The 20,641-nt window shown below is 31.9% G+C and overlaps 1 protein-coding gene across 1 annotated transcript; it reads left to right on the forward strand.

Annotated features, from left to right (window-relative positions):
• The first annotated feature begins 11,988 nt into the window (after window positions 1–11,988).
• LOC126702885 (uncharacterized) lies at window positions 11,989–14,988 on the forward strand. Its single transcript, XM_050401748.1, has 2 exons — window positions 11,989–13,429; window positions 13,715–14,988. Exons 1-2 carry the CDS (start codon window positions 12,243–12,245, stop codon window positions 14,541–14,543), a joined length of 2,016 nt encoding a protein of 671 aa, XP_050257705.1. The 5' UTR covers window positions 11,989–12,242; the 3' UTR covers window positions 14,544–14,988.
• The last annotated feature ends 5,653 nt before the right edge of the window (window positions 14,989–20,641 follow it).

Raw genomic sequence — 20,641 nt, forward strand, 5'->3', positions numbered from 1 at the left:
GTAGAAGGCTACGTGAGTTTAACGGCTCCAATTAGCTCAATATGTAAAACTAGGGACAAAATGGGCTTTTGCCCTTTTCCATAAAACTAATTAGCCTTTTACCCTTCTTCCCAAACTAAATAGGGAAATACCCCTCTTTTGAAACTCGACTTTCTCAAAATCGAGTTAAAAAAAAAAAAAATTCTAAAGCCCTATAGTGACGTTTTTAAGGACCTATAGTGACGTTTTTAAGGACCTATAGTGACGTTTTATAACTTGATATTCACAGAATCGAGTTATAGGCAATAAAATTGCCTATAACTCGATTTTATGGATATCAAGTTACGAAACGGCACTATAGGTCCTTAAAAACGTCACTATAGGGTTTAACTCGATTTTGAAAAAGTCGAATTTCAAAATAGGGGCATTTCCCTATTTAGTTTGGGAAGAAAGGCAAAAGGCTAATTAGTTTTGTAGAAAAGGGCAGAAGCCCATTTTGTCCGTAAAACTAGACTCATTACAGCACAAAAATGTGATTCTTTTTTATTTTTTATTTTGGGTTTAGTGATATAATGTTTAACGGTGAGATGGATCTATTTTTTATTTTTTATTTTAAGTTTAGTGAAATAATGTTTAAAAGTGAAATAGAGATAATATTCTAATCTTTGTGATATTTTTGAAAGTTGATAAAAGTTTAAAAACTTAAAATTTAGGAACATTTAAAGAAAAGTTATAAATTACTCTTTTAACTGGTTTGTATTTTTAAATTTAAAATTATTTAACTAAACAATGGGGTTATTTTTTAGAGTTTAAGAATTTGTGTGGGGATATTTTAGTAAACAAAATAATGAAACCCAAACAATGAATCTTATTACTAATAGTATAGATAGATACTGAAATCTATTTTTCTTATAAATATATAAAATTTAAATAGATAAAAAAATAAAAATAAATATGAAAAAGATCAAAACTTTTCTTTTTTTTTTTTGGTTTGGTGCTTCCAAGCATCTATCAACATTTTTTTTTCGTTGATATAAGGAAGTCTTTGTTGAGAATATTTCACTTCATGTTTATGTGATACCATAAAAATCCTATCAATCAAGACTATGTGATGGAGGGAAGTTTGGACCCTCTAGTTTAGGGCAGGTCCTTTAATTCTATTAAGCCTACCACTCCCACTCTAATTTCCCCAAAGAGACATCAACTTTAAATTAATAAATTGACTGAGGACTTAGAACTTCAAACCACATCTTTCCTCAACAACAAACAAACTTTGGATAAATTGCTTTTCTTTTTTCTTTTCTTTTTTGGGGGGATAAATTGCTTGTTAAACCTAAAGTTTTTTGATATACACCACAATCAGTTTCTTTAAGATTTTTTTTCCTCTCCTTGTGTGTGTGTTAAAAATACTTAGTATTCTAAAAAAAAATGAGAAGGGGGGGTTGGCAAACTGTGAGCAAAGACACCAGCAATTATTTACGTTTATACATATACTACACTACTAATTTTAATATACTTATTGTAATAAAGTTTCATATATTTTTGGTAATTAAGTTTCACTCTTTTTATTTTTTTTTTTTTCAGAGGGACTAGGTTTCACTTAACCTACACCAATATTTGGTATTGTGTAAGTAGCATAGAACATTCACATCAAGTTCAATACAGTTTTAGTCAAATTTGGATTAAAAATCTCACACTTCCTACTTTGCTATTTACAATCTACTACATCAACCTCAATAATCTATCACTAATCTAATTAAATATTATTTTTTTCTGCTTTCCCAACTACTTTTTGTTGTTGACCCATCCTTCCCTATTTCAACATTTTTTGAAACTTTTCAAATTAATCAAACACAACCATATCAAACCTAATCAGATCAAACTAATCAAATCCAACATCACACATCAAACCCAAACATGCCCAATTTAGGAAATAATAAATAAACCCAACCAGACCCACACGACGATGGACCAACAATCCTCAACCCAACCACTGTCATTCACCACCCATCATGACCTAGCCATCGTCGTCCATCTAGCTTTGAAACAGCGATGTATGGTGTGAGCTCGAGTTTTTTGTTCCTTGGCTGAAAATGGAAACTAGATCTAAAACCAATTCATTGCCAAAGTCTGAGATGGTGCAAGCTTGAGCTTGAGAGAGAAAGCCTGTTGTTATAGTGTGAAAAAGAGAGTGAAGAACGAGTGTAACAAGTGTATGGGGGCCCAAATGATGCAGGAGACTCGTTGCATATAGCTACTACACAATATACTTTTCTAGAAGAGTAGTGTTTATTACATGTACTCTAATCCATAAAATTTTGCACACTATCCTAAAATAACAGAATTCATGACTTGAAGTGCGATTTCAAAGTGAATCAAATTGTGTGCAACAACATTTTTCCAAACTAAGGGCTTTTAGTGCTCTAGACAATTGGAACGAGTGGAGAGGTTTTTGAGATAATTTGAGGTTTTCTAGATAATCTAATTAAGTAATTCAACCACTTTCGAATTCATGTGAATTGCTAAGAAAGGCTAGGGCAAACTTAATTGCAGCCGTTTTTGTATAAATGTTAGCATGTAACTTAAGTACGTAATTGAACAACACTTTTTCAAGTTTCAATCATCATTGTTGATTACCAAGCCAAAGATAAACAACTTACAAGATTTACGTTACAATATCCAGGTTGTGAAATCCGGACTGGACCGAACGGTCCGACCCGGTTACCTGTGACCTAGATCCTAACCCGGTTCTTTAGCAAGTGACACCCGATTCTGAAATTAATTGGGAAAAACGCACACTTCAGGAATAGAACCAGCGATCTCCTAGGAATTTGGACCTTTGTCCCACACGCTAACCACTGAACTACTAGGCTTCCTTGTGTTCTTCTGGAAACTTCTATTATATTTATTTTAATTCTACAAGATTAATAGTTTTGGATTTAATTTTATCACTATTTACTTAATAGTATTTTCTAAATTTTTTTTGTTCAAGAATTATTCTTTCACATCAATAAATATGAATATGAAAATTGTAAATTTATGTTAAAAATTATTTTATTTTAAATTAAAATGCATTTTTTATTTGAAAGAATAATAAATACAATTTGTTAAAGCTTGTTTATATTTATTATTTTCTATTCACTTTATAAAAATAACGAAAATACATTTGAAAGTTATTTTAATTGCTTAATATTTTTTTAAGGGTAAATTTTCATATTTTTACACATTTAATACATTTATTTGTATTTTAATTAATATTAAATTAATTTTGACGTCATCACGGTTGGACCTCGGTTGGACCTCGGTCCGACCTTAAAAACCTTAAACCTCTCCCTTCTCCAGTTCTTTGAACGGTCCGGGTCTGAAAACCTTGTACAATATTCCTCCACTAGATTTGCTTGAAATATTATCATAAGATATTGAATTTGGTTTTTTTTTTTTTTTTTTAATTATTGTGGAGAGAGTGAATTATTAATTTAAATATATAATTTTTTTTTTAAAAAAAAACCTAACATGTATTGGAACAATGGTACAGCCTTTATCTAATAAATAAATAAGGAATTAGCACCAATTTTACGAATTAATGTACACAAACTCAGAGGTATAGAATGGCCGTATCAATCTAAATCAAAATTATAATAATAATAAAAAAAAAAAAATCCAAGAACAGAATATATCAACCACTAAAACTCTTAAGGTCTTAGCAATGTAATGTTTTTAATATGATGTTTATTGTAATTATTATATTTTTTTACCATATTCCTCTCCTATATTGGCTCTCTTGGGTTCTGTTTTTTAATTACAAACTCCTCGTATCTGCAAGGAAATGAAAGCAAAGGACAAAGCTTTCAAAGTGAGAGTTGCTTTCGAAAATAGCGACTTTGAAATAGCACGAGTGCCTATGGATCTTCTTCATGTGATAGTCGAATTCCCGTAAAGTTCACATGCATGCATATACGCTTTAATTAAGAATCCTATTCTTTATTTTATAACTTCACAGAAAACATTAACAATTCAACTAGAAAACATGAAAGTCATACATACAGTACTATTTTATAAACACTTTCAATCCTGTCAAAGTACATACAATACATTGATCACTTTGAATATTTGTGATTTTTTTTTTTTTTGGTTAAATTTCCTTTAGAGACGACTAGTTATAAAAATAAAATAATGAAAAACTATAAATATATAGTCGTAATTTTTTTGTGATGTGTCGATAGTGTGGGATGGGAGGAGAGATTCCAATCAGAGATTTGATGCACCACAAAATATACGAATATATATTATCATGATTAATGCAATGTAAAAAGACCATTTGTTTTCTTGGTAGTTGCCATATTAATTAGAAATTTCTGAATTTGTATTCTCAAAAAAAAAAAAAAATCTGAATTTGGCCTTAATCCCTCCATTATTACTATAAAATTTTGTTTGAAAAAGTGAAAAATCCATTAAAATTGAAGAAAATACTGGTTTAAATTGAAACTTTTAAAACTAGAAAGTTTTTAAACCAGTCTTTTAAAATTTTAAATATGAGGTTCAAAATGTAATTTTTCTTTTGTTCTCTTTAAATTATCAATTTACATATATATTAGTATTATCTATACTACTAATAACAGGATTCTCCTGTTTGAATTTCATCATTTTTCATACTAAAATATCATCACACAAATTCTTAAACTCTCTAAAATACCCTTAAATTTTAGTTAAATATTTTTAAATTTAAAAATACAAACAGATTAAAAGAGTAATTTATTATTTTTAAAAAAGTTCATAAGTTTTAGGTTTTTTCTTTTCTCTTCTCTATTTTGAATTACCACTTTTATTTTAAACTCAAATTTTCAACATTTTTTGTGTTTATCACACACATAACAATTAAAAACTTAACAAACTGCAATTAATGGGAAAAATAAGTCATATTTACTAATTTTCAAAAATCCTTAATTTTAGATAAACTTCTTCTCTCCCACGTACCCACGTTCACCACTTTCGAATCTCACATTAAGGCTTCATGTTTTCTTTATCTTTATCTTTTTTTGAAAAAAAAAAAATCCAATCATATTTTAACCGAGTGTTTCTTTTTAATTTTTTAAATACTCAATCCTTATCCCATATTATCATCTATCTATACTACTATTTAAGGGGTTTCCCCTGTTTGGATTCTACATTTTTTATGCCTAAGATACCCTCATCATACCTACTTACAAGTTTTCTTTAAAGCCACAAACTCACGTACGCTTTGCAATTTCTATCTCACTTTCTCTCTCTCATTTTTCTTCAACCTCCTTTCTTTTTCTTCAGATTAAAGACATTTACGGTCAAATGCTTCAACAAATTTTCAGATTCTATTTTTTGCAAGTTCCTCTTTATTTTCTTTTCTTTTGTTTATGATTGACTTTCTTTAAGTTCTACTTTTTTTTTTCTTATATGTATCACGTTAACTCTTTTTTTTTTTTTTCTTTTTTTTTAAATGTAATTTTGAAATAAATGATTCCTTCATGCACTCTACCATTGTACTTCTTAATGAATTGTCATTTCATGTTGTAGGTATTGTGATCCAAAGACAGGGCTGTCTTATACTACAAAAGAAGCATTCAAAATCATTCATAAACAGTTAAACAGTATGACTTCCCTTACCTCCTTTAATAGCCTTTGTTTACATTTTATTTAAAAAATTTGAATTGAAATAAAAATAGTTACATATAAATGTTCAATTACTATTTCCTTCTCCTTCCTCACTTCACTTCTTTTTTTTTTTCCTTCTTCGCATATATATATTTTTTACCATCATTGTATATGTTTTTGGCATTAAATTTTTTTATTTAGGTATGTAGCAACCTTGAGTTCTACATTTTTTTTTTTTTTAATGTATCACGTTAACTATCCTTTTTTTTATAAATGTAATTAAAGTTTTTTTTTTAAAAAAAAATACTTGGTTTAACCCTAATTCTTTTATCTCTCTTAGGTTCACGTATGCACAAACTTTTTGGATTGCATTGAGGAGTCATTGGAATGGACATGTAAAATAGTAGGGTTAGACATGTAAAATTATCAATTTAAAAAGTCCTAAATTTTAGATAAATTTGACAAAACATTACCTACAAAATAGGAACACTTCTACTAACCCACTTATTCTAACACATGTTTCTAATATTATATTCTTAAAAAAAACCTCACGTTGAGTAAAAAAAAAAAAAAAAAAAACTAAATAGTAAAATTTCTAATATTTTATTCTTAGAAAAAACCTCACGTTCAGTAAAAAAAAAAAACCTAATGAAATACCCTTAATTTAATAAACGTATCTTTATCTCTAAATCGTAAGAAATAGTTTAAAATCTTAAATTGATAAAAATTGAAAACAAAAAACCTAATGAAAAAAGCCATGTTGTATCAAAAAAATTATCTACCACGTTTTTATTTTGAAAAAAAAAAAAAAAAAAAAAAAAAACAAACCTTAACATGTTTGAATTCCACTCCCACATTTTACTCCTAACAAATTGTTTGAATTCTACTCTCCCATGTTTTACTCCTAAGAAACTGCTTTACTATCAAATTTAAAAATTTCAACTTCTCTTTAATAACATGCACGCCAACATTGGTTTGTTAATTAAAGTTTTTTTTTTTTTTAAAAAAAACTTGGTTTAACCCTAATTCTTTTATCTCTCTTAGGTTCACGTATGCACAAACTTTTTGGATTGCATTGAGGAGTCATTGGAATGGACATGTAAAATAGTAGGGTTAGACATGTAAATTTATCAATTTAAAAATTCCTAAATTTTAGATAAATTTGACAAAACATTACCTACAAAATAGGAACACTTCTACTAACCCACTTATTCTAACACATGTTTCTAATATTATATTCTTAAAAAAACCTCACGTTGAGTAAAAAAAAAAAACACAACTAAATAGTAAAATTTCTAATATTTTATTCTTAGAAAAAATCTCACGTTCAGTAAAAAAAAAAAAAAAAAAAAAAACCTAATGAAATATCCTTAATTTAATAAACTTATCTTTATCTCTAAATCATAAGAAATGGTTTAAAATCTTAAATTGATAAAAATTGAAAACAAAAAACCTAATGAAAAAAGCCACGTTGTATCAAAAAAATTATCTACCACGTTTCTATTTGGAAAAAAAAAATCCTACGTTTTGTAAAAAAAAAAAATTCTGGCCGACCCTTTTTTTTCAAATTAAAAAAAAAAAAAAAAAAAAAAAAAACCTTAACATGTTTGAATTCCACTCCCACATTTTACTCCTAACAAATTGTTTGAATTCCACTCTCCCATGTTTTACTCCTAAGAAACTGTTTTACTATCAAATTTAAAAATTTTAACTTCTCTTTAATAACATGCACGCTAACGTTGGTTAATTTGTTAATTAAAGTTTTTTTTTTTTAAATACTTGGTTTAACCCTAATTCTTTTATCCTCACGTTTAGTAAAAAAAAAAAACACACAACTAAATAGTAAAATTTCTAATATTTTATTCTTAGAAAAAACTTCACGTTCAGTAAAAAAAAAAAAAAAAACTAATGAAATACCCTTAATTTAATAAACTTATATTTATCTCTAAATCATAAGAAATGGTTCAAAATCTTAAATTGATAAAAATTGAAAAAAAAAAAAAAAAAAAAAAAAAAAACCTAATGAAAAAAGCCACATTGTATCAAAAAAATTATCTACCACGTTTCTATTTAAAAAAAAAAAAAAAAAAAAATCCTATGTTTTGTAAAAAAAAAAAAAAAAAACTCCGGCCAACCCTTTTTTTTTCAAATTCAAAAAAAAAAAAACAAAAAACCTTCACACGTTTGAATTCCACTCCCACATTTTACTCCTAACAAATTGTTTGAATTCCACTCTCCCATGTTTTACTCCTAAGAAACTGCTTTACTATCAAATTTAAAAATTTTAACTTCTCTTTAACTTCTTTTGCTTATCCAGTTTTTATTTTATTTTATTTAAGTTTCATGTTATATCCTCCTTCCTTTTCATCTTCTTCTTCTTCTGGATATATCAAAAAAAAAAAAAAAAAAAACCCGAAAAGAATATTACTGCACTGAAATAACAAAAGACTTCATTACTTGACTTCCAAGATTATATAAGAAAATATTCTTCTTTTACTTATCATGTTTTTTAGTTTTCTATTTCTTACATTCAATTAATGCTTTAAAATATTGTATCTGTTTTTGCTCTCAACGTGTCTTCTCTTGAGTTCCATTCATTGTTATCCAATTTTTAATGCCTCGGGTTGCAACCATTGTCATACAGAATCTATGGTGAGTAGGTTTTCTTTTTTATTTATGTTGTAATAAATTTATTTTAGAATTTTTTTGAACAAAAGTTTAAATGGATTTAATCTCAATTGCAAGCTAGACAAGATCACGTGTGGTGCTGTTAGCAAACTGTGGAACCCAATATACAGAGCATTCCTCAAAATCCCATTAATTCTTTGATTTCATAAGAAAATCAATGGAACTCAATGGATGGTTGTGCCACTTGATCATTCCTTTGCTTGCACAATTTATTTGGTTTTATTTCAGATTGAACATTTGCATCTTTGACCTCTATTCTACAATACCATTTTGTGCTTTGTGTGGAGCCCAGGTCTTACCATTTTTTTTTCTCGCAGATGTTATGTACATGTGCAAAGAACATGAGGATATTAGCAAGATGGGAGAACAATTGACTGCCCTAACTTTTGATCTAAGAGAGATGTATTTTTTTTAAAGTAAATATTATGTATTGTAAGTAGTTGACTTTTTTTTTTTACCATTTATTCGTTTTATTGAGAAACTACCTTTTGATTGTGGACTCAGTAGAGGGCACAAACAAATTTTTGAAATCATTTTGTTTACATTTTACTAACTGAATGGCATATACCATTTTGTTTGATTATTTTCTTTCTTTCATTTTAGAATTCTTTTCATTTTTCATTTTTTATATTATTCCTTTTTTTTTCTTTTTTCTTTTTTTTTTTTTTGTCATTTGATAGTGCAAGTTAGCTAAAAGTGATATAGATAATTTTGAGCATATTTTAGTAACCATTAAATTTGATTATCCAAACATTTTAGTAGGGAGATTGTGAAAAAGAAAAACATAAGGCGGATCAAAATTTTAGTAACAAATAAATTTTATGAAGCTTTAAAAAAAAAATTCCAAACAAAATTACTACAAACATATCAAAAGGAAAAACATTTTAGGTGGGTTTGTGGGAGACATGTAACGATAGTATAGGAAACCCACACATAATGTAGGAGAGAGGTTTCATGAGAATCTCTCATAAGATAATTTTCCTCTTTTCTTATTTATTCATTACATATAACCTTACAAAATTTATTAGCAAAAAACTAGCCTCTGAGCACATGCTCACGCGCGTGCTCAGAGGCTCTTCTATTTTTTGAGTAAGGGTTAATTTAGAGCATTTATTATAATTTGGAATTATTACATTTTTCAATCATAAAAAAAAAAAAAAAACTAGGGGTGTGATGAGTGTCATGTGTGGAGAAATAATTTCCCAATCACAATAATTTTTCATCACAAAAAAATCTAGGAGTGTAATTGGAAAATTATTTCTCCACACATGACACTCATCACACCCCTAGGTTTTTTTTGTGATTGAAAAATGTAATAATTCCAAATTATAATAAATGCTCTAAATTAACCCTTACCCAAAAAATAGAAGAGCCTCTGAGCACACGCGTGAGCGCGTGCTCAGAGGCTAGTGCTGTTAAAAAACTATTCATCCTCTTATCCATTGTCTACGAAGTGGAAATGTTCAACTAGAGCTTGTATAAAAAAAAAAAGCTAAGTGTTAGTCCTCGAGTTCAGACCAAGGATGAAGATACAATTGAATGGTTTTTCTCTCTCTTTCTCTTTCTTTTCTCCCCTTTCCTTTTTTCCTCCTTTTTCTTCAATTTAGGTGCTTCTTGGCTTTATATAACTTAGCCAAGATGCATTCGGACCTTACATTTGGAAGGCAATGATCAAACTATTTTGATACTTGTCCCATCAAGACTAATTGCTAGAAAGTTTTTACACTTGAGTATCAACTGTGGCAACATTATTCACAATCATTTCTCCATTAATGCGACCAGCTAAGTGGCTGTGGTGCATTTAATGCGGACGGGATGGCCATCTTGTACTTCCTTTCCCTTCTCTTCCTAGTTTAGGACCAAATTTCCCCTGTTCCCCCTCAGGTTGCCCCATGCACCCTCTGACTCTATCTCTCGACCATCTGAGGTTAGGCAAGTGTCCTCGGCATCCTCATCAAATATGGTTAGGTAGCCCAGGTGCGAATTAAGTGCATACCTTCCAAGAATAATTTGCCTATGTCTCCCAAGGTCACCACCATATGAATTGGGCTTGCCATCTGGGTCCTTGTCCCCCCCACAACCACTTTTTGTTTTAAATTAAATTCTCAAACTTTTATCAACACTCATGTAGAGAAAGATCCTAAAAATTAGGACACTATCTCTATTTTCACTTTTAACATTATTCCACGTTACCTTACCTCTTTCTTAAATTATATATAAAATTTAAAAAATAAATAATAAAAAAAGAGAGAGATAGATCAAGAGTTTCATTTTCAATGCCTCTACATGAGAGTTGGAAAAAAAAAAAATCAAGAGTTTCATTTTCATTATATAGTTATAAAAACCGTACCAAACCATCAATTAAACCGTGAACCAAAGCATTATCCGGAATGGTTTGATATAAAATACCAAATATGCAATGACTTATTATCAAACCAAGTAAATTGACAGATTGCATGGTTTAATTTTTTCAACCCGTGAATAAAACCAAAAAATACCGTGTATTTACTAAACTAATGAAAATTGAAAAGATAATCTAATAAAGACATAAAGTGATAAAGATTAAAAACTAAAATACTAAAAAGATAAAGTAAGAGCTGTGCCATGATATGAGAGTTGAGATTAATGACATTAAGAGATAGCGATAAGACCAAAAAGAGGTAAAGAGATAGTGACAAAATTATAGATAATGTAGGTGATAAAGTGACGAACTTAAAAAAAAAAAAAAAAAAAAAAATGGAAGAACTTCTACACTAAAAGAGTCAAAATTTGTTAGACTAAAAAGTTAGAAAGCAATCTTACGGCCTACTCCAACATCTCACAAATGTGTAATTTTTAGGGATTAATGATTAAGCTAAAAATTTATTTTGAATTTCTATGAGATATGTTGTTTTAAGACTTTTGAACTATATAACTTGGTTATTGGATGATTTATGTGAATGGAGTGTTTATTTATTTTTATTTTTATTCTCTAACTTTCATATGATGTAATTTTTTATTGTTATAATTTATTAATTTACCTAGATGGAGTATTTTTATTTTATTTTAATTGCTTTTTATAATTATAAAATATATTATTTTATTAATTAATAAACCTACCATTCAACCAATGAATCACTGGTTGAACCAATTCTTTAGCCGGGTCAACCTCCAGTATAGTTTTTATAACTATTTCAAATAGTTTCTTTCATTCATATCAACCACTAATTTACGTACAAATAACTAATTAGAAGGAAAAAAAAAACTCATGTAGAGAAAAATCCTAAGAATTAGGACACTATCTCTATCTCAATTTTAAACATTATAATACTAAACTCAAAATAAAAAATGAAAAAGAGTTTCATCACACGTTTTTGCACGTGTGATGAGGCTAGTTTTTTGTATGTGTTCTTTTATGAAAATATTGTACCAATCACCTTCATTATTGAGAAAGCAAACCTTCAACTACCCTATAACCTGTTTCCTCACAAGCCTCTATGTCAAAAGGGGTGCATGCGTGGATGGGGCCAATGTACATGAATAATCTCCTTTAGATTCATAATCCCTCTACTTTTTTCCAATTTCATGGTGAATTTTTTTTTCCTTTAGGAATATGAAGACAAAGTGTCTCATCATTTCACATTCTAAATAACGTGAGACTATATATCTTTAAATTTATAAATTTAATCCAAAATCATGAAATGGATAATAAGATCCTTTTTTTCCAAGCAAGATCCTTTTCCTAGTTCAATACTCAAAGGTGTTGTAATGGATAGAAACAAAATGGTGTTTCAATTTAGCAAAGATTCAAAGCCTAATTCACTCCTCTCTTTTTTCTTTTTCTTTTTCTCACTTCAAAAGTCAAAAGATTAATCAAAGTTGAAGTATAACCTAAGATAACAGCATCAACTTTCATTAACACCAACTCTTCTTTGTCCACCAATAGCACAAACCTCAACCCCACCACAACAATGGATCCCCCACCTCTTCCGCCTCTGCCCACCACCATCACCACAGCCCCCACTTCCAATGCCAATGCCAATGCCACCGCAATCCAACTCAACTACCCTGACTCAGTAGACTCCTCTCCCCGGTCCCGTGGCAATGCCGAAACATGGGTTGATGAGCATCTACCCCCTCTCCCAAATGCCAAGCTCCGCTTCATGTGCAGCTATGGTGGCCACATCATCCCCCGTCCCCATGACAAGTCCCTCTGCTATATCGGCGGTGAGACTCGTATCGTGGTTGTCGACCGCCATTCCTCCCTCTCCGACCTCTGCTCCCGCCTCTCCCGTACCCTCCTTGATGGTCGTCCCTTCACTCTCAAGTACCAGCTCCCAAACGAAGAACTTGACTCACTCATTTCTGTCACCACTGATGAAGATCTTGACAACATGATCGAAGAGTATGACCGTACAACCTCTGTCTCTCCTTTAAAACCTTCACGTCTGCGTTTGTTCCTCTTCTTCTCAAAGCCTGAGACTGTTGCTTCCATGGGGTCACTCGTCAACGATGCGAAGTCCGAGACATGGTTTGTTGATGCACTTAACAATGCTGGGATACTCCCTAGAGGTCTATCTGATTCAGCTACCATGGACTGTGTTTTACATCTTGATGGGGTTCGAGGTAGTGACTCTTGCAATGATGTGGAGGCTGAGGCTGAGGCTGAGATTTATACTAATACTAACAATAATAAGCAGGTGAAGAGTAATGTTCATGATTTGCACTCCATGCCTGACTCATCTATGGTGGAGAATACTTCATCATATGGATCGACTTCTTCGTCTCCTTCAATGTCTAACTTGCCTCCTATTCGTGTTCGTGTTGAGGATCAGAAGGTTGGGATGGAGGAACAGTTTGCACAGGTTACTTTTGCGCCAAGTGGATTGAAGCAAGATGATGGGTTTGGCCTTTTGAATGCTCCTGTTCCTCCACTTCCTACAGCTGTGGCTGCTGCAAGTACTACTGTGGCATCAACTGCAGCTATTCATCCTATGGTTGTTCGTAATGAGACTGTCAATCGGGTTTCCTCCGATGATGAAAAATCAGATCATGGGGTGCCAGTTGGGTTTCGAAAGCCTCCATTGCCGCTGCAGACAGCGCATTTGAAGGCTGGTATTGGAGGTTATAGTTTGCCTTCACCGGATTCGGTAGCCAGGTATTGTCTATTACAATTTCTATTAACTTTTTCCCTGGATTTTGTTTAGTTCTTGTATTGATCCATGTATTTCAGTGATAGTCAATATGGGAACAAACAAATGTATTGGGTTTACTTAAAACTTTATGTTTTGTTCACTGTGGAGTTTATTTATTTGATGTTAAGAGCTAAATGATAATTTTCATTCAAACATAGGGGAAGATTGGAAATTAACCAATTCCTTATTACTCTTGAAAATAATTATCTAATTTTGAAATGGCTATTTTGATTGTTTTGACTATCCAGTGATGGTAGCATTTCATCTGCAAGCTCCGTCTCAATACCTGTGTACTATCAAGACCAAGTTCATGTTGTCCCTAGAGACAACAGAGGTCCTAATAGCCCAGATACAAAAAGTGACATTCCAGATTCAAGTTCTCAAACCCAACTGCAACATATTCAGGATCCTAGCTACATATCCCAATTGGATCAGCAGCAGCAGCAACAACAATTTGTTCATGCTAGCAGCACGCATTATATGCCTCACCCTGCCACAAGTCCAGTGCCAATGTCATCATACTATCCAGTGTACGCTTCGCCATCACAGCAGCAACTTCATCATCCAATCGATCAGCAATATCAAATGTATGTAATGTCCGTTTCGCAGGCACAACCATACAACATGTCTATGCAATCTAACGTGGCTGACACTAGCCGCCCACTGACGCCTCCAAATCCGGCAGCTTACAAGGATGCAATTCCACCCATCTACCCCACAAAGACAACTACAACTGCTAAGCCAGAAATGGCTGCGAGTGGATACAGAACATTAGTGACACCAACTCAGCAATTGGTTCAGGTCCCATGTAACCAATTTCAGCAACAATATGTGGGCTATCCTCAGATGCACCATCCATCTCAGTCCATAGCTGTTGCTTCATCTGCTAATCCTAATTATGGTTTCGAATACACCAATCCTCCAAATGACCAAGTGTATTACACTCATCAAGCTGCGCCATTACCTCCTCAATACAAAACCATGACAGCAGCAGCAGCAGCTATAGCATTATCAGATGCTTCAAAACAGCTGCCAACAGACTCACGGCAGCAGAACAGAACGTCACAACCACTATAATTCAATTAGGCAAATACAAACAATTTTGAGTGTGGTGGATTTTGGGTTGGACTTTGGTTTCCTTCTTTCATTCAAGGGTACAAATATACCTTCTGTTTCTCATATGTGATGGATAACAAGGGACTGAGTCATCTTCATTTTGCTGTGCTGCCATTTCCATGGAAAAATTTAAAATTGATGGTGGTTGAAGCATCAGATCATAAGGTAAAAATCTGCTTTATGTTAGTTTGTTCAATCTATGTATCTCAATAAGTTATATTGAACTAATACAGTAAGGGGCTGGCTTTAATTGAAGTTGATAAGGTGCTTGTTAATTATGCGCCTATATTTTATTGAATTTTATCGTTTTGAGATTGTATTTTGTTTTTAATAAGAAATTGGGTAAACGGATAAGGATGAGATAAATAGTTAGATTAGTCTTTGAATAAATCTTATTTACTTGTAATTTTCTTTTGAATTTGAATATTATGCTTATCTTGTAATGCCAGCTATTTATGACATAATGTTGAATAAGAATGCAAGCCAAAGAAATCTTATTATTAAGTGAAAATTCACAGCTTATCAAAAAAAAGTGAAAATTCACTTTTTAGTTTGAGGTCAGGACTCATCAAACTTGGAGGGCTCGGTTCTCATAAAGCAACAAATAAAAATTGTTGGCATAACACTGCCACTGTTAACCAGGGATAATAACAATAACAAGATATGAGAGTACATTGATAGCATTTGCAAAAGAGATTAAATTTTATAAAGATGTGGTGTAAAACTCATGTTTTATCCCTCCAATCCCAACATGCCACATCATCTTATCACATATATAAGAATAAGTACAACCACACCCAATTAATTATAATACCCATATTATAAATCTAACCAAATTGAGAGTTTATTAATATGTATTAAATTTTAAATAAAATGTTTATACGGCAATCTTTTATTAGATAGTGTAAAACATGAGTTTTATAGAAGTTCAAGAAGAAAGAAGCAAAGGGGTAAAGGCTGAAGCTGAAGAAGAAAGAAGAAATACTGTGTACAGGCCAAAGCTACAGATCGTTTTTGTATATTAGTAGATAAACTACTTGTCGTTTTGTACAGTGTTAATAGAATTAGTTAGCTGCTAGTTTAGACAGGTGTTAGCTTCCTATTGGTTGATATTTTTGGTTGTTAGTTTGTTAGACTTTACCCGTGCCTCTGTTCTTCCTACATAAGAGCCAGAGGTTACTATTTATCTGTACACGAATTCATTCAGATACAAACTCTCTCTTTTTTACTCTCTCAGTTCCTCCATTGTTGAAGTTTGTGTGCATGAATTCTAACATGAGGAGAGAGAAAAGTTTAATAAAATAAAAATAAATATTTTTAGCAAATATTTATGATAGTGTTGTAGCAAATGTCAAAATTATTTGGTATTTGGAACATCTTATGTCTGTGTTTGGTGTTTGGTCTGTCAAATGCTAAAAATTTAACATTAGGCCTACATGATGCCAATGCTCTAACAAAATTTACTTTGCACTTGAATAAATAAAATACATGGATTATTAATTTAACAAATTTACACTTTTTCCTACCACCCATTAATTACATGCTTGTCAATCCTAAACTTTATGTATCGTTGCAGCAAATTGAATTCACATCATTTGAAACAATAAGAGCATACATAATTACATATCCAAATATCCTATATAACAGCATGTAACAATAAGATTATTTAATACCAAAGAACAGTTTACCCAAAAAAAAATACCAAAGAACAAATCCTGAGAACAAAATTGAAAGTTCAATGGAAGTCGTAACTCTAAATTATATTACACCACTTATTATTTCTTTATTGGATTCGAATTTTAACAAATCCACTATTGGATTAAATTCTATTTCTATACTTTACATGCTTGCAAAATTTCAAGATGATCAAAAATCAATAACTATATCATCAATCATATGTTTAAATCTTAAGTTTTTGCATTTAAAATTGTGCGTAGATCAAATGGTAAATGACATTTGATTGACACGAAACTTAGCATACGTGTTAAGAACATAGTGAACATATAATTTAACGCTTGGATTTTTTAAAAATTTATCCAATAAGAAGTTATTAGGTGGTGTAACATTACGTAAAGTTATACCATATATGTATGTTTATATATATATATATATATATATATATATCTGTGTGTGTGTGTGTGCGCGCGCGCGCATGTGTGTGTTTGATATTTAGATATAAACTGCAAACTAAAGTTTCAGATGCCTTTATAGTTTCAGATGCCACAAGCTCAACAACTTTTATTCTTTTTTGACAATAAGGGTAGAAAAATAGTGCACAAATCTGTGAAGGATTTAATTGCTCTTAGTCTTAGTGATTTAAGATCATTGAGAAAGCAAAATCTCAACTTTTTTGTCAGATATCTCAAAACAAAACAATGAACACAATATGATCTCATTAACTATTTTGTGATCATTACTACATATAGACCAGTTTTTCAATTTCATTGTTCCTTCTTGATCTCTCCCCAAATGATCTAAATTCTTCTCTCCTTAATATTCTTTTATAATAATTAAACCTTTAATTAATCATAAGTACCAATTGCTTTCATTAACATGAAATTATATTAATGTTCATCACAATGCTAGACCCTTATTTTACATTAAAATTCTACCTCGAAAGAGAAAAGGTTTGTACAGCTAGATTCTTGACTTATTTGCTATGACAGAAAAATTTTCAAAGCCGTAAAGCAAATCAGTAGCCACTAATATCTGGAAAAGGGTAATCATAGAATAGGCTTTGGCAAACTATTCTCTCTAAATATAGGTAAAAGAATGGGTTAATAATACAAAATCATTAGTGTTGCTTTTGTCAAGCTCTTACCTTGGCTTATGCTATCCGACCAGTACGTGGCATAAACTAATGCTCAGATACATTGAGAGTAAAAAAGGGGGAGAACTGGACATGTTCCTTTAACAATTGTTCAATCTAAACTTTCATTGGTACAGTCAAGTGTGAAATTGATTATGTGATTAATTATGTTCTAAGTAGATCCTATATGCCAAATATTCAACCTTAAATATATAGTTCCAAATTGCGATGACCAAAATATCTGTATTTTATTGTTTAATTAGCAAGAGGTTTCAAGTTTCAACAGAAAGCAATTTGATTGGAAAATTGTAGCCATCGAAGTTCTCTTCTCTGTACTCAAATGAGTGAGATTTGGTGATGTGATCATTTGATTAGTCTAAACTAAAACTCCACCTTTCTCTTTTATTTGTAAGCATATTAATGTGGATCTGTACACTGTTATCATGTAGATGGATATGGTAGTTAAAGACTTAAAGGTAAATTCCCCGTACGCAAAAACTCTGACTGAAGCCACACAGAAAATTTTAGATAACAAAAAAAATAAGAGCAACATTTCAATAGAACAAAGGAAGGATGCCTAGTAAGTAATCAAGGCAAGAAATTTTGTAAATTTTGGTGTTTGTGATAGTTACTTAGTGTTGTAAATTTTTATACCCGTTTTTTCACTTCTCGTGGGCCAGACAAGAGGAGTCCAAAATCCTAGTAAAATGCAAGGCTTAAAGGCCTGGCAAGAAAGTCGAGGGCAAGAAAAATAAATGAGTCAAGCTCAAAGGCCCAAGACGAACAAGAGAATATAAAAGCCTAAGAGAGAGAACTGTAAGAGAAAGCAACATACAACAGAATGCCCTAAAATTGCGTAATAAGTCGGACCTAAGGATGGCCCACAATCCCTTGAATGGGGAACGGAGCAAGAAGGGTGACCTCTATAAAGGGCATCTTTCAAAAAGGGTAAGCTTGGGCCAAGCATAACCCAAAAATCATGAGGAGAGGACAAACAAAATAGGTCTTCCATAGGATGACCTAACCAAATTGGGCCTAAAACCCTTTTTGATCCAGTAGAGAATATTTGGCCCATAAAGACCCAATTCCCTTTGTATAAAAGATAAGAACTACCCACTGTTTTCAACAAAGAAGGCATGACAAAAACAAAAGAAAAGAAGAAAGAGAAAGAGAGGTACACGCAAAGAGAAAAAATATATGAAAAGAGTAGCACCAAGATCCAGGACATGCGAGCAAGAAAGTCAAGAGTCTTACCCTTCTACATCCCTGACCATGCAAGAGGGGTTGGACCGACCGGTTTAGCTATTTCAACCGAGAACCGGGTACCAAGTACTAGTTTGGTCTGATAAAAATGGCCAAAACCAGTAAAAATTAGGAACTGGAGGCAACCGGTTTTGCCCCCAATCTGGTTTTCAAAACCACGCCTATTACTGATGAAGCTTAGAAGACGTGATTTGGTAAAGAGGGGGAAAGATCTTAGTTTGGCATCTTGCCAAGGCTCCTTTCTGAAGATGCTTTTCTGAATAAGCATCTTTTCCATAAAAGGAAGGGCTAATGGGAGTCGTGCAATGCACATTTAGGAGTCCAAACAAAGAGCATTAATTGCCCCTTTACCATTTTAGGAGGAAACAGTTAGGCGGTCTCGCGGCAGACTAGGATCTACCCAAAAAATAGGAAGACCACCAACTCTGAAGCAAACAAAGGCATCTTGACTAAGTTGAATAGCCAATAAGAAATTGGGTGGTGGAGCCTTATTGTCCAAGCTTGATTAGGGAGAAGAGGGAAAAAGGGGGCAAAATAGGGAGAATGGTTGTTCAAATTTGTGTATAAAAAGGGGGATAGGACTATGAATAGGTAGATGGAAATCAAGGTAGCCTATTTGGACTCATACTCCAAACTACACAGTTTTCGTCCAAAGTTGGTAGTAAGGCTATGTGAGTTGTTGTTGATATCTTCTTAGTCAGTTTTTCAGCAAAGAGCAATTTATGAATTCTTATACTTATTTGGCACTTATTTTCATATTTATTGATTTCCTAACAATTTTTGGGCTAACAATTATTGGGGTATCCTATGTATTGTTCTTTGTTGTATTGGAGTGTGTTGTTTGTGCACAAACTGGATTGCAAGGCCCATCCTACAGAGACAGCTAGACCCAATTTCCTCAAGGTTGAAGAGCCTTAAGACCAAGTCTGCTGATGGCACAAAAAAAAGGCACCCACACATGGTTTGAACATATGGTCTAGGTCAAAGAAGGAAAGTTGTTGATGGCTACATTTTTACTATACTAAATTATATATTACAATGAACCCAATGTGAGATATTTATAGGATATTAAACCAAATATTAACCATAAATTAGTAGTACAAGCAGAATACTTTGCTTGTATGCCAAGAGCCTTTAATCTCAATTGACATATCTTGGTTTGTTTAACAAAGACACCCTAGATTCAAATCCTACCTCCCCCATTGTAAATATTCAATTAAAAAGAAATAACGACTTTGCTTGAGCACCAAGTATTGGGTTTGGATTTTGACTAGGATTATGCTTCTCTCTTCCTTTATACTATCTATCTTCGACACCCCCTTCAAATTCAATGTGAGAGTTTAAAGACAACTAGAATTTGTAGAGAAAGCTAGTGAAGATGAATAGGCCTTGAATATGACCATAAATTCCCAAAATGAATGGAGAATGGACCATGTAGGTTGCAAAACTTTGACTTTTACTCTTACATATAGTTAAACTTTTTCAAAAATATATATGGATGGCGCTCCTAAAACACCTCATATTTCATATATAACCTTATTACTGTTAGAAATACTGAATAATTGTATTGTATTTCTCAAAATAATAGAATATACATAAGTGCCTTTATATATGAGGCATATACGTGCAATACAAGCAAAAGTGTAGTACAAAAATGTGTGCTATACAAGTAATCTAGTTGTGCCTAAAGCCCACAACACTATATACATTAATAGTCCCCCTCAAACACAAGGTGGATGTGAGACCAGCTTAAGGTTGTCAACCAAATCACGAAGGCGTCTCTTAGGATGTAACTTAGTGAAGATATTTGCAAGTTGATCTTTAGAGGAGACTGAGATCAACTTGAAAACATCATGGACAAGATGATAATGGATAAAATGACAATTGATCTCGATATGTTTAGTCCATTCATGGAAGACATCATTGTGAGCAAAATGAATGGCACTCTGGTTGTCACAATAAAGAGGAGTAGCAGAAGGTGTGAACA

This window comes from Quercus robur, chromosome 10, assembly GCF_932294415.1.
Source record: "Quercus robur chromosome 10, dhQueRobu3.1, whole genome shotgun sequence".
Lineage (NCBI taxonomy): Eukaryota > Viridiplantae > Streptophyta > Magnoliopsida > Fagales > Fagaceae > Quercus > Quercus robur.